General features: G+C 49.8%; 1 protein-coding gene across 1 annotated transcript; it reads left to right on the plus strand.

The window, feature by feature from the left end:
* Positions 1 to 6,738: 6,738 nt before the first annotated feature.
* Positions 6,739 to 9,786, plus strand: LOC140411430 (probable G-protein coupled receptor 139). Its single transcript, XM_072500537.1, has 2 exons — positions 6,739 to 6,778; positions 8,867 to 9,786. The coding sequence occupies exons 1-2, from the start codon at positions 6,739 to 6,741 to the stop codon at positions 9,784 to 9,786; spliced, it is 960 nt and encodes a 319-aa protein (XP_072356638.1).
* Positions 9,787 to 12,823: the final 3,037 nt, after the last annotated feature.

A 12,823-nucleotide genomic window follows, 5' to 3' on the forward strand; every position in this document is an offset into this window, starting at 1 on the left:
GGAGCGAAACCTCGGAGGTAGACGTCCCAGGGAAGGCAAAGAGACGTTCATTGGGGGTTTCGTTAGTCGCGGTTCACAGGAGCGACTGAATGGAGAGAAGTGCATCAGGGAGGACCTCCTGCCAGCGGGAGGCCGGGAGATTTCTGGACCGTAGGGCCAGCTGGACCGCCCTCCAGACCATCCCATTCTCCCGCTCCACCTGCCCGTTTCCCCGGGGGTTGTAGCTGGTCGTCCTGCTCGAGGCAACGCCCCTGTTTAGCAGATACTGGTGCAGCTCCTCGCTCATGAATGAGGATCTCCGGTCGCTGTGGACATGGGCGGGGAAACCGAACAGAGCGAAGATGGTGTTGAGGGCTTTGATGACGGTGGCAGATGTCATATCGGGGCATGGGACGGCGAAGGGGAATCGGGAATATTCGTCGACCACGTTAAGAAAGTACGTGTTGCAGTTGGTGGAAGGGAGGGGCCCTTTGAAGTCCACACGGAGGCGTTCAAAAGGGCGGGAGGCCTTCACCAGGCGCGCACGGTCTTGCCGGTAGAAGTGCTGTTTACACTCCGCGCAGACCTGGCAGTCACTGGTGACAGACCTGACTTCCTCGATGGAGTAGGGCAGATTGCGGGCCTTAATGAAGTTGTAAAAGCGGGTGACTCCTGGGTGACAGAGATCGGAGTCGGTCCACTTGTGCACTGGCACATGTACCTCGGGACAGGGCATCGGGGGGCTCGTTGAGCTTACCGGGGTGATACAAAATCTCATAATTGTAGGTGGAGAGCTTAATCCTCCACCTCAGGATTTTATCATTTTTGATCTTACCCCGCTGTGTGTTGTTAAACATGAAGGCAACCGACCATTGGTCACTGAGGAGAGTGAATCTCCTGCCGGCCAGGTAATGCCTCCAATGTCGCACAGCTTCAACGATTGCTTGGGCCTCCTTTTCGACGGAGGAGTGTTGAATTCCGGAGGCATGGAATGTGCGGGAAAAGAATGCCACGGGCCTGCCTGCCTGGTTGTGGGTGGCAGCCAGAGTGACGTTTGATGCATCGCTCTCGACTTGGAAGGGGAGCGTCTCGTCGACCACGTGCATCGCGGCCTTGGCGATGTCGGCCTTGATACGGTTGAAGGCCTGGTGAGCCTCGGCCATCAGTGGGAAAGCGGTGGATTGAATGACTGGCTGAGCCTTGTCCGCATAGTTTGGGACCCAATGGGCGTAATACGAAAAGAAACCCAGGCATCGTTTGAGGTACTTGGGGCAGTGAGGGAGAGGGAGTTCCATGAGGGAGTGCATGCGATCGTGGTCGGGCCCTAGAACTCCGTTCTGAACCACATAGCCAAGGATGGCTAATCGGTACGTGCTGAACACACACTTCTTCTTGTTGTAAGTTAGGTTGAGGAGTGTGGCGGTGTGGAAACATTTGAAAAGATTAGCGTCGTGGTCCTGCTGGTCGTGGCCGCAGATGGTGACATTGTCCAGCTGCGGGAAAGTGGCCCGCAGTCCGTACCGGTCAACCATTTGGTCCATCTCCTGTTGGAAGACCGAGATCCCGTTAGTGATGCCGAAGGGAACCCTAAGGAAGTGGTAAAGGCTGCCGTCTGCTTCAAACACAGTGTATGGGTTGGTCCGCTTTACGGATGGGGAGCTGGTGGTAGGCAGATTTCAGATCCACTGTCGAGAAGACCCGGTACTGAGCAAACTGATTGACCATATCAGATATGCGTGGGAGGGGGTACGCGTCGAGCTGCGTGTACCGATTGATGGCCTGACTGCAGTCAACGACCATCCTGTTTTTCTCCCCGGTTTTCACCACTACCACTTGGGCTCTCCAGGGTCTGTTGCCGGCCTCGATGATACCTTCCTGCAGCAGCCGCTGGATCTCAGACCTGATGAAGGTCCTGTCCTGGGCGCTGTACCGTCTGCTCCTGGTAGCGACGGGTTTGCAATCCGGGGTGAGGTTTGCAAACATGGAAGACGGGTCGACCTTAAGGATCGCGAGGCCGCAAACAGTAAGAGGTGGTAGGGGCCCGCCAAATTTCAGGGTTAGGCTCTGGAGATTGCACTGGAAGTCCAGGCCGAGTAGCAAGGCAGCGCAGAGGTTGGGGAGGGCATAGAGCTGGAAGCCGCTGAACTCAATGCCTTGGACGGTGAGAGTGGCGATGCAATACCCCCGGATCGCCACGGAGTGGGATCCGGAGGCCAGGGAGATTCTTTGCTTAGCGGGGTGTACCACGAGGGAACAGCGCCTTACCGTATCGGGGTGGATGAAGCTGTCAGTGCTCCCGGAGTCCAGAAGGCAGGATGTCTCGTGCCCGTCGACCTTCACCTTTGTCAAAGCGGTCGCGAGGTTGTGCGGTCGAGACTGGTCGATCGTGACCGAGGCGAGACGTGGCTGGTCGTCGGCAGTTGCAGGCGATGAGTGGCCTGATGAGGTGCCCGACGGGCAGGGGTCCTGAGGCAGGTAAGGTGGCGGCGCCCTCGGGCCGCACGTGTCCTGGGGCAGGCCAGATGGTGGCGCCCTCGGGCCGCACGTGTCCTGGGGCAGGCAAGATCGCGGTGCCCATTGGTTCTAAGGCAAGCAAGATGGCGGCGCCCACGGGCCGCACATGTTGTGAGTGGTGCAAATGGTGGCGCCCACGGGCGACACATGGTCTGATGAGCGGAAAATGGTGGCGCCCCCTGGCCGCACGTGGGGGGTGCCGGGACAATAGCGACGATTGAGCGGGCTTGGCACACTGCAGTGTTGGAAAACATGGGGGAAATTCTCCAACCCGCCGCCGGGTCGGAGAAACGCCGGGGGCTGGCCTTGAATCCCGCCCACGCCGGCTGCCGAAGTCTCCGGCACCGGAGATTCGGCGGGGGCGGGAATCGCGCCGCGCCGGTTGGCGGGGCCCCCCCCCCGCTCGATTCTCCGGCCCGGATGGGCCGAAGTCCCGCCGCTAAAATGCCTGTCCCGCCGGCGTAAATTGAACCACCTACCTTACCGGCGGGACAAGGCGGCGCGGGCGAGCTCCGGGGTCCTGGGGGGAGCACGGTGCGATCTGGCCCCGGGAGGCGCCCCCACGGTGGCCTGGCCCGTGATCGGGGCCCACCGATCCGCGGGCGGGCCTGTTCCGTGGGGGCACTCTTATCCTTCCGCCTTCACCACGGTCTCCACCATGGTGGAGGTGGAAGAGACTCCCTCCACTGCGCATGTGGGAAACTGTCAGCGGTCGCTAACGCTCCCGCGCATGCGCCGCCCGGAGATGTCATTTCCGCGCCAGCTGGCGGGGCACCAAAGGCCTTTTCCGCCAGCTGGTGGGGCGGAAATTCCTCCGGCGCCGACCTAGCCCCTCAATGTTGGGGCTCGGCCCCCAAAGATGCGGAGCATTCCGCACCTTTGGGGCGGCGCGATGCCCGTCTGATTTGCGCCGTTTTGGGCGCCAGTCGGTGGACATCGCGCCGTTTCCGGAGAATTTCACCCCATGTAACTGAAAATCAATATTGTGGCAAACATTTTTACAGTTTCTGATTTTGATATTCACGCTTGAAATACGGACATTCCCACATTCCGTCTACTGGCCCTTGCTGTATTCCTTTTGTATGGACTGCTTCGCCGGGCCCCGAAACATGATTCCCTCAGGGAAATTTCTCCAGGGTGCCAAAACCTGTTGACAATCAGAACAAGGAACACTTGTTAATTTTTGACAATAACTAAATATAGCATCACTCATCAAATGACAGTCTGCCTTGTTTAAGTCATTAGTTCCTGGCAGGGAACTATTGTGATGGGTGGCTGTAACTTCCACATAATCATGTTTTTCGTATTCTCCCCCCTTTTGCTCTTTCCCAAGGAGCAAAGCTGATGGATTTACGGTGTTTGCATGGTAGAAGTGAAAATCAGTTTCTTTCAAAACTGCTGATGTTGATTCGTGTGGTGCTACGCACTTTTGGGGCGGATCTCTGAATGAGTCAGGGGGAAGGTCTTGGTCGTAGGAATCCATTTTGTAGTCATGTAATCTGAATCTGTATTCTGAAAGTACACAAATTCGCAAAATGGCCGTCTTCACCACAATAAAAAAATTACCTATCTTTTCTGGAATTCATTATCGAAGTAAGAACAGGGGTGGGAGTTGGTGTTACCGGATAAGGAGAAGGAGAAGTCATTTCTGCTGTGATTGCTGTGCTACTTTTAGCAGCTGGTGCTTTGGACTGGAGCTGAGGTCTGTTACGGTTTTTAACTTGCAAGCTACGGTCCAGTTGAATGCATTGTTCTATGAAGGTCCTGAAGGTAATACCCTCTAGCACCCAGTCGGGTAGGACCAAGTTTAAAGCTGTAGACAGTTCAGTCTTAAACCAGCGACAAAAGCAGTTTTGAATGGTCTGAATGTACTCATATCCCAGTTTTCCTCTCGGCTGGAGTTCCATTCCAGAATGCTCCACCCAAATCGCTCTAAGTCTTTCCTCATAATGCTGCAGATACTCAGAATTTTTTTGTATACATGCTGTTATTTTTCCCCAATCAGTTTGAGGTGTGTTGAATCTTAATACATCGTATTCAGTTGTTTTTGTCACTTCAATTTTAAACTGTTTGGTGCGAAGTGGGTTAAGTTGTATTACACTTTGTCTGCCACTAGGTTCGTCTTTTTCATAACTATCAAGGTTCAAGTGTACAGGCTTCCTTTGTTTAACAATCTCGGAGTCTGTTGAAGCTGCCATGGGAGGCTTTTGAATCGGGGTTAGCAGCATGTTTTGGTTGGTCTCAGAGTGAGATAACAGCTTGTTCTTGGGGACAAGGGCCCTTGAACCCGGAATGATAGTTGTCATGTCAGTAGCCGCTTGCAACAATGCAGGATCTGATCCTGGTACAGTCTTGGTGAGAATTATTTCTGCATCTGGCAGAGTTGTTTGCTTTGGAGAATTGAGTGATATGTGAGGTTTTAAAAACAGATTTGATGGCTTTGCCAACTTGCTTCTCTGTAACTTTTCATGACCTTTCGTATGCTGAAGGAATATTTGGGTAGTTTTTCCCAAAATTCTCTTTATATTTCAAAGGGACCATTTGCTCTTGGTAATGCTGTTTTTTAAGTCAATTTCCGCATTTGCTTCGGACAAATCAAACTGTTGAGTAATCGGAGATTTGAGATCTCTGAACAAATTTTCACTCGAGACATCTGGTGGAGCTCGCCACCCCCCCTATTGGTTGTGAAGTAATAGGGGCTTTTAAAGGAGTGCCGTCCCCCATAACTTCAACTTTGAAGGAGTAGGAAGTTTTCTTTTTCTCGCCCCCTTGTAACCCTTCAGCAACACTGAGAAACAGTTGGGATGTTGGACTGGCATCCCTTTTAAAATATATTCTTCCGAAAAATATATGAATAAAGTGATTTCAGCACGCACTATCTCAGTCTTTTCTTCTAAGATTCTTTTGCAGCTCGGGGAAAAAGGGCGGGCCGTCTCTGCTTGAAATGAGGCAAAGCAAAAATCTTACCCCAGTCCAGCCGATTATTGAACTGAAGTCTTCCGATCGTCCGTTCTGGTCTGGCCTTTGGTCTTCTGGGGGCCTCTCCAGCAAGGTTTTGCCTTTGGGCCGTACCATTTTTTCGCCATTCATCCGACTCTGACGATTCTCCCTCTTACCGGCTGCCAACGACGCCAATTGATAGATCTGTACTTGGTTAATATATCTTATGTGTCGCCGCACGAGATATCACTCGACAGAACTGAAAACTGAGTTTCATGCGTGAAGTAAACTGTAGCTTTATTCAGTCAATTTCAAATGTCTCGTGATCAGAACAGTTTGCTTTCAAATACAGAGTTTTAAAAATGTTTGTTTTGTCCAAGCAAATACAGATGACTGAGTTGAATTCAGTACAAATGACAGTTCTTGATTTCATCAAATTAAAATACATAATACAGAAAAGTTGAAAATGGACAAACTGGCGGCTTTCAGAGCAAAGCGCAGGAAATAGTTAAAGAAATGAAATGAGATGATTCTGGAATGAATTGTTCAAAATCGGCGCCTATTTTTGAGGTAATTGCTATCGTTAATGTTCTGTCCCCTTTCTGTCTGCGATGGGGTCATAATAATTATAGTTCATTTAATTTGATAGAAATGGCTGTCCATCAAATTTTGATCTGGTATAACTGTGATATTCCGTTCCCATCAAACTTTATCCATTTTCATGAAAACTGAACTAGGAACACTGCCCAGATTTACCTACGAACGAATGAGTCCTTGCTCCTGTCTGGAGTTTTAATCTGATCATTCTCATGCTATTCAGCAGTTCTCACTGTTTGTCTGTTTGAACTTAATAAACGATTTTAATTCTGAACCACTTTAATAAACCATTTTGATTCTGAACCATTTCTTCCTTTTAAACTTATTATATATTAAAGCTAGATTTCTCTCAGGGACATGCATCCCATCGATCACCCCTGAACCTGGGGCATCCCATTGATGGCGGCAAACCCAGCTGCTCAGGCACCCTGGTGGGTTGGTCCACATTGAAGTGGATGCATTGAGCCGCCTGGCCATGTAGGGTATCCGTGATCGCACAGATGCACCTGTGCACCAAGCTCTCTGAGATCCCTGACTGGACCCTACTTGGCGCCTGGTAGGGCCCCGTCGCATAAAGGTTCAGGGTGACCATCACCTTGACGGCCACCAGGAGCGGGTGTGCACCCCCATACCGCCGCGGTGCCAGGTGCGCCATGATCGGGCAGATATATCGCATTTTTTCCCCTGCTCAGCCGGTTCTTCGACGGCATGCCTGGTCAGGCAGGTTTTCGAATGACAGCCGCTGCCGGTACACATGAGGCCTCATGCGACGCCTCCTTGGCACACCCTCCGCCTAAGCCTGTTGGGCGTCTGACTCCTGCTCCTCTGTGGCATACTCCGCTGCTGCACAATGCTCGCCCTGGCACCAGTCCCTGATGCTAAGGGTACCATCGGCTGGCACTGTCCTTGCCAGTGGTGGCCTTCGCCCGGCGCCCCAGTGGGGGATAGTGGGCGTTGATCTGGGTGGGCTGCTGGCGGGTGGTGACTGCGTTGGGTGGGTATGGTGGAGGGTTGGCTGCAGGGGTGGGGGAGGGGTGGGGGCACACATGTGGCTGGTGTTACTCTGCAGAACCAGGGGCCAAGGTGGGTGGTCAGTGGGACGCGCAGCAAGATGGCTGCCTTGCAGGCTGCGATAATGGCAGTCCATGACTGGACACCATCCCAGTACCGTGGGGTACTTCCCAGCCACTTGGCCATTCCCCGATCACCCACACGTCCTCCGGCCCTGGCAGGGCCCCCCCCGAACCCCAGCCAGCCTGGCAACCCATAGTTGCGCCTCTCTGTGTCCTACCTACTCTCTCTCCCTCTTCAGCCACAACGGCGGTTTCACGATTTGGAAAAGTACAAGTAAACCGCGCCGCCGGGAACTCATCCCATCGCAGGCGGAGAAACGGTGAGACCTGGAGAATACCAGTCAGGCCCCTAATGACATCCAAACGGTGTTTAATGTATGTGCGTTCTGGAGAGCATTGACACCGCTGTTGAGGTGACGGACAATTGTGATTCGGCGTCAAATTGGTGCCCGCCGTAATTTTCGCATTGGAATCTATTCTTTGCCCAATCGCATTCCGTGATTTTGGCGTCAGCCAACGGATAATCCAGCTCAAGTTCTTTATTTTCGTTGGTGTTGAAATGATTTGTTATCAGACATGTAACTAAAGGGTTAATCACAACCCCTAGCTGTGGCACTACCACTAGAGGGCATTACAAGGCTCACAAGATAACTGAGCTCCCAGAAGCTGCAGTTCTCTTTCCACGCAGGAGTAATCAGATAGCAGCAGTGTAGTAGAGTAAGATCACAGCCTAGACACCACGTGTAGCTTAGATACAGTTTCTACAGTGATTTATCCCTACTTTATTGCTAGAGTTAGTTCAGTAGTGTGTCAAACTCATTTATTAGTTTTATTGTTACTTAATAAATTCTTTCAGTTCACTTCAAAGACTCGAGTGTTCTTCAACCTCATGTGCAGGCAGTAAGGACATATATTACTTAAAACAAGTAATATAACAGGTGTGGATTCCATTTCCTTCTGAAAATAATTACTTTGACCCTTACGTTACCGTCTATTTCAGGTATGAAGCTTGTGTCATCTACTGTGAACACAGACACAAAGTATTTGTTCTATGTCTTTCCCAGTCTCTATAAGAATTTCTCCTGCTTCTGCTTCCAAGAGGCCAATGTTTCCTTTCACTGCAATCTTCCTTTCTATGTCCTTGTCACATCTCTTCTCATCTGTTTTTAAATTACTGGCTAATTTACTCACACATCTATGTTTTTTCCTTTCTCTCAACATTTTGCTGGTACTCAATCCTCAGGTTTGCTACTATTCATTGGAGCATTATATGCCTCTTTTTTATCATAGAATTTACAGTGCAGAAGGAGGCCATTCGATCCATCTGGTCTGCACCTGCCATTGGAAAGGCACCCTACCCAAGCCCAAATGTCCACCCCACCCCCATAACCCAATAATCCCACCCAACCTTTTTGGACACTAGGGGTAATTTAGGAAGGTCAATCCACCTAACCTGCACATCTTTGGACTGTGGGAGGAAACCGGAGCACCCGGAGGAAACCTACGCTCACACGGGGAGAATGTGCAGGCTCCGCACAGACAGTGATCCAAGCCGGGAATCGAACCTGGTACCCTGTGAAGCAACCGTGCTAACCACTATGCAACCGTGCTGCCCTAATCTTCTTTTAATCAACCACTATCCATAGTATTTGTGAGTAACTCATATTTTGTGCTGAATTTATGTTTTTTAATGGAATGTATTTTTGATGAACATTTTGAGTTCTTTCGATATTGACACTCAAATTCTCTTCTCTGACTTTCAGCAAACTTACTGACGATTGTGACGCTCCTCCGAGGAAACTGCGGCCTTTCCAAATGTATCTCCATCTACATGGTGGCCATGGCAACAGGAGATCTACTAGTTATGATCATCAATGTAATGGTGTATTATATTTTCAGTTATCATTTTCCATATTCATTCCTGTCTCACACTCCCGTGTGTAAGTTTATTCTATACCAGACTGTTGTCAGCCTTGATTTGTCTGTTTGGTTCATTGTTTCCTTCACATTTGACCGTTTTATAATTATCTGCTACCAGACGTTAAAAACAAAATACTGCACCGAGAGAACTGCGGCGCTGGTTATAACAATGTTCTCGATCCTGACCTTTATAAAGGACATCCCCATATTTTTTGCCTATGAATCTGTTCAGATCATTAACAAATTGTGGTGGGGCTGCCGGGCAAATCTGGCATTTTTTACCTCACCTTTCGGTGTTGGGTATTCATTGTTTCACAGCATCTGGCGTGTCTGGCTCCCGTTTACTTTAATTGCCCTGTTAAATTCTTTGACAGTCAGACGTGTTTTAGTGGCCAGCAGAGCCCGTAGGAGACTCCGGGGTCACAGCAGTGAGAATCAGAGTGATTCAGAGATGGAGAACAGGAGGAAATCCATCATTTTACTCTTCACTATCTCGGGCAGTTTTATACTGTTGTGGCTGACAGAAAATGTGAGCTTTTTGACGTCAAGACTGACAAACACAACTTACTATCGAGGTGACCGCACAGCGCCTGCGTATATCGCCACGGAAACTGGAGCGATGATGAAACTTTTGAATTCCTGCATAAACACGTTTATTTATGCAGCCACCCAGAGGAAATTCAGGGAAGAGTTGAAGAAGACGTTGAAATGTCCCTGGACACTGATTGAAGGATTGTTTAAAAATGAAGCCAAACCAATCTAGAATTCACTTTCAAAGAGTCATAGAGTCATAGAGGTTTACAACATGGAAACAGGCCCTTCGGCCCAACTTGTCCACGCCGCCCAGTTTTTACCACTAAGCTAGTCCCAATTGCCTGCATCTATAGAGTCACAGAGTAAATCTTTGCACTTCTGTACACTGGACAGGATTCTCCATCCCGCCGCACCCGTTTTCTGGTGTGGCATGGGATCCTCCGTCCCGGCAGCCGGACAATGGGGTTTCCCATTGTGGGCAACCCCACACCAAAGAACAAAGAACAAAGAAAAGTACAGCACAGGAACAGGCCCTTCAGCCCTCCAAGCCTGCGCCGACCATGCTGCCTGTCTAAACTAACATCTTCTACACTTCCGGGATCTGTGTCCTTCTATTCCCATCCTATTCATGTATTTGTCAAGATGCCCCTTAAATGTCACTATCGTCCATGCTTCCACCACCTCCTCCGGCAGCGAGTTCCAGGCACCCACTACCCTCTGTGTGAGACTTACCTTGTACATCTACACTAAACCTTGCCCATCGCACCTTAAACCTATGACCCCGAGTAATTGACCCCTCGACCCTGGAAAAAGCCACTGACTATTCAATTTGTCTATGCCCTTCATTATTTTGTAGACCTCTATTGGATCGCCCCTCAACCTCCTTCGTTCCAGTGAGAACAAACCAAGTTTATTCAACCTCTCCTCGTAGCTATTGCCCTCCATACCAGGCAACATCCTGATAAATCTCTTCTGCACCCTCTCTAGAGGCTCCACATCCTTCTGGCAATGTGGCGACCAGAATTGAACACTCCTAGTGTGGCCTAATTAAGGTTCCATACAGCTGCAACATGAATGCCCCAGCCAATGAAGGCAAGCATGCCGAATGCCTTCTTGACTACCTTCTCCACCTGGGTTGCACCTTTCAGTGACCTGTGGACCTGTACCCCAAGATTTCTCTGACTGTCAATACTCTTGAGGGTTCTACCATTCACTGTATATTCCCTACCTGTATTAGACCTTCCAAAATGCATTACCTCACATTTGTCCAGATTAAACTCCATCTGCTATCTCGCCGCCCATGTCTCCAAACAATCTAAATCCTGCTGTATCCTCTGACAGTCCTCATCGCTATCCGCAATTCCACCAACCTTTGTGTCGTCCACAAACTTACTAATCAGACCAGTTACATTTTCCTCCAAATCATTTATGTATACTACAAACTGCAAAGATCTCAGCAGTGATCCCTGTGGAACACCACTAGTCACAGCCCTCCAATCAGAAAAGCACCCTTCCATTGCCTTTTATGACCTAGGCAGTTCTGTATCCATCTTGCCAGCTCACCTCTGATCCCATGTGACTTCAACTTTTGTACCAGTCTGCCATGAGGGACCTTGTCAAAGGCCTTACTGAAGTCCATATAGACAACATCCACTGCTCTACTTGCATCAATCATCTTTGTGACCTGATCGAAAAACTCAATCAAGTTAGTGAGACACGACCTCCCCTTCACAAATCCATGCTGCCTCTTGCTAATATGACCACTTGCTTCCAAATGGGAGTAGATCCTGTCTCGAAGAATTCTCTCCAGTAATTTCCCTACCACTGACATAAGGCTCACCGGCCTGTAGTTCCCCGGATTATCCTTCGCCGTCGGGAAATCCTCGGTGCGAGTGCATTGCTGGTGAATGGAGGATCCCGCCGTCAGAGAATCAAGCCCATTATCTTTTACCTCCCTATTCCCAGATCTCCTGGTGTGAGAAAGGTAGATGTGGATTGGCACAACAGAGCACCATGCTTTCCATTATGATCATTCTCCTTCTGTCGCCTTCGCTGGACTAAACTCTGATAACCTTAAGACACTGCTGCAGGTTGCATGTGAACCAGCTGCAGCATTGTAGCAAGGAGTACAGCATATAGATCCAGAGGCTGGGCCCACATCTGGATTAGCCTGTGCAGTTTTATTCTGTCTATGTCAGAAAGGATATTCAGTTATCGGAATGTGTACAGAGAAGAACCACATGTCATATCCTGTAACTTAAGTGAATAATATATGAGGGATGACTGGCCATCCTGGGTCTGTTCTTTCATGGAAAAAGATGGAGAAAGGATACAAGTGTTTAAAATTGCGAAAGCTTTAGACAAGTTAGATACAATTAAGATTTACTGTCTTCATGGATCATAGAATTTACAGTGCAGAAGGAGGCCATTCGGCCCATCGAGTCTGCACCAGCTCTTGGAAAGAGCACCCTACCCAAGGTCAACACCTCCACCCTATCCCCATAACCCAGTAACCCCACCCAACACTAAGGGCAATTTTGGACACTAAGGGCAATTTATCATGGCCAATCCACCTAACATGCACATCTTTGGATTGTGGGAGGAAACCGGGGCACCCGGAGGAAACTCACGCACACACGGGGAGGATGTGCAGACTCCGCACAGACAGTGACCCAAGCCGGAATCGAACCTGGGACCCTGGAGCTGTGAAGCAATTGTGCTATCCACAATGCTACCGTGCTGCCCGTCTTGTATAGACTTTAAACACAAGGGGTGCAAAATAAGTACAAATAACCTTCATAAGTCTCAAGAAGGAATTAGACGGGTTAACACAGAATATTCAATTTAGCGTACTTGTCAGAAGATGGGATTGAATTATTAGAAAGGGAATACGGTGTGTTGACAGGTGGACAAGTTGCACCAAAGATCTGCTCTAGCCTAAAACTCTTACAGAATGGTAGATCACCCGCTCCTCAGTCCCACGGCTGAAGAGCTCCAGCCAACCCGATAATACGTTACGGACAGCTTTAACTGATTTAAAGTGGGACTTCCGTCCCCATCTGGAAAGAAACCCTGCCCCAGAGAGCTGCTGGCTAATTCGATTGGTGGCAGGCTCTGGTTTCAGCAGCGTCTGGATTGAGCTGTGGCCACTGCTGGAACTACATGCAGTCACTAGAGAAAGGTCATGGATACTGGACTTTAGGTAGGCCTGGGGATTTTGGGCGGGCTGGCCTGGCAGGCTCCACAAACCCCAGCTGCGGAGGAGT

The sequence above is a fragment of the Scyliorhinus torazame genome, chromosome 4 (genome assembly GCF_047496885.1).
Source record: "Scyliorhinus torazame isolate Kashiwa2021f chromosome 4, sScyTor2.1, whole genome shotgun sequence".
Lineage (NCBI taxonomy): Eukaryota > Metazoa > Chordata > Chondrichthyes > Carcharhiniformes > Scyliorhinidae > Scyliorhinus > Scyliorhinus torazame.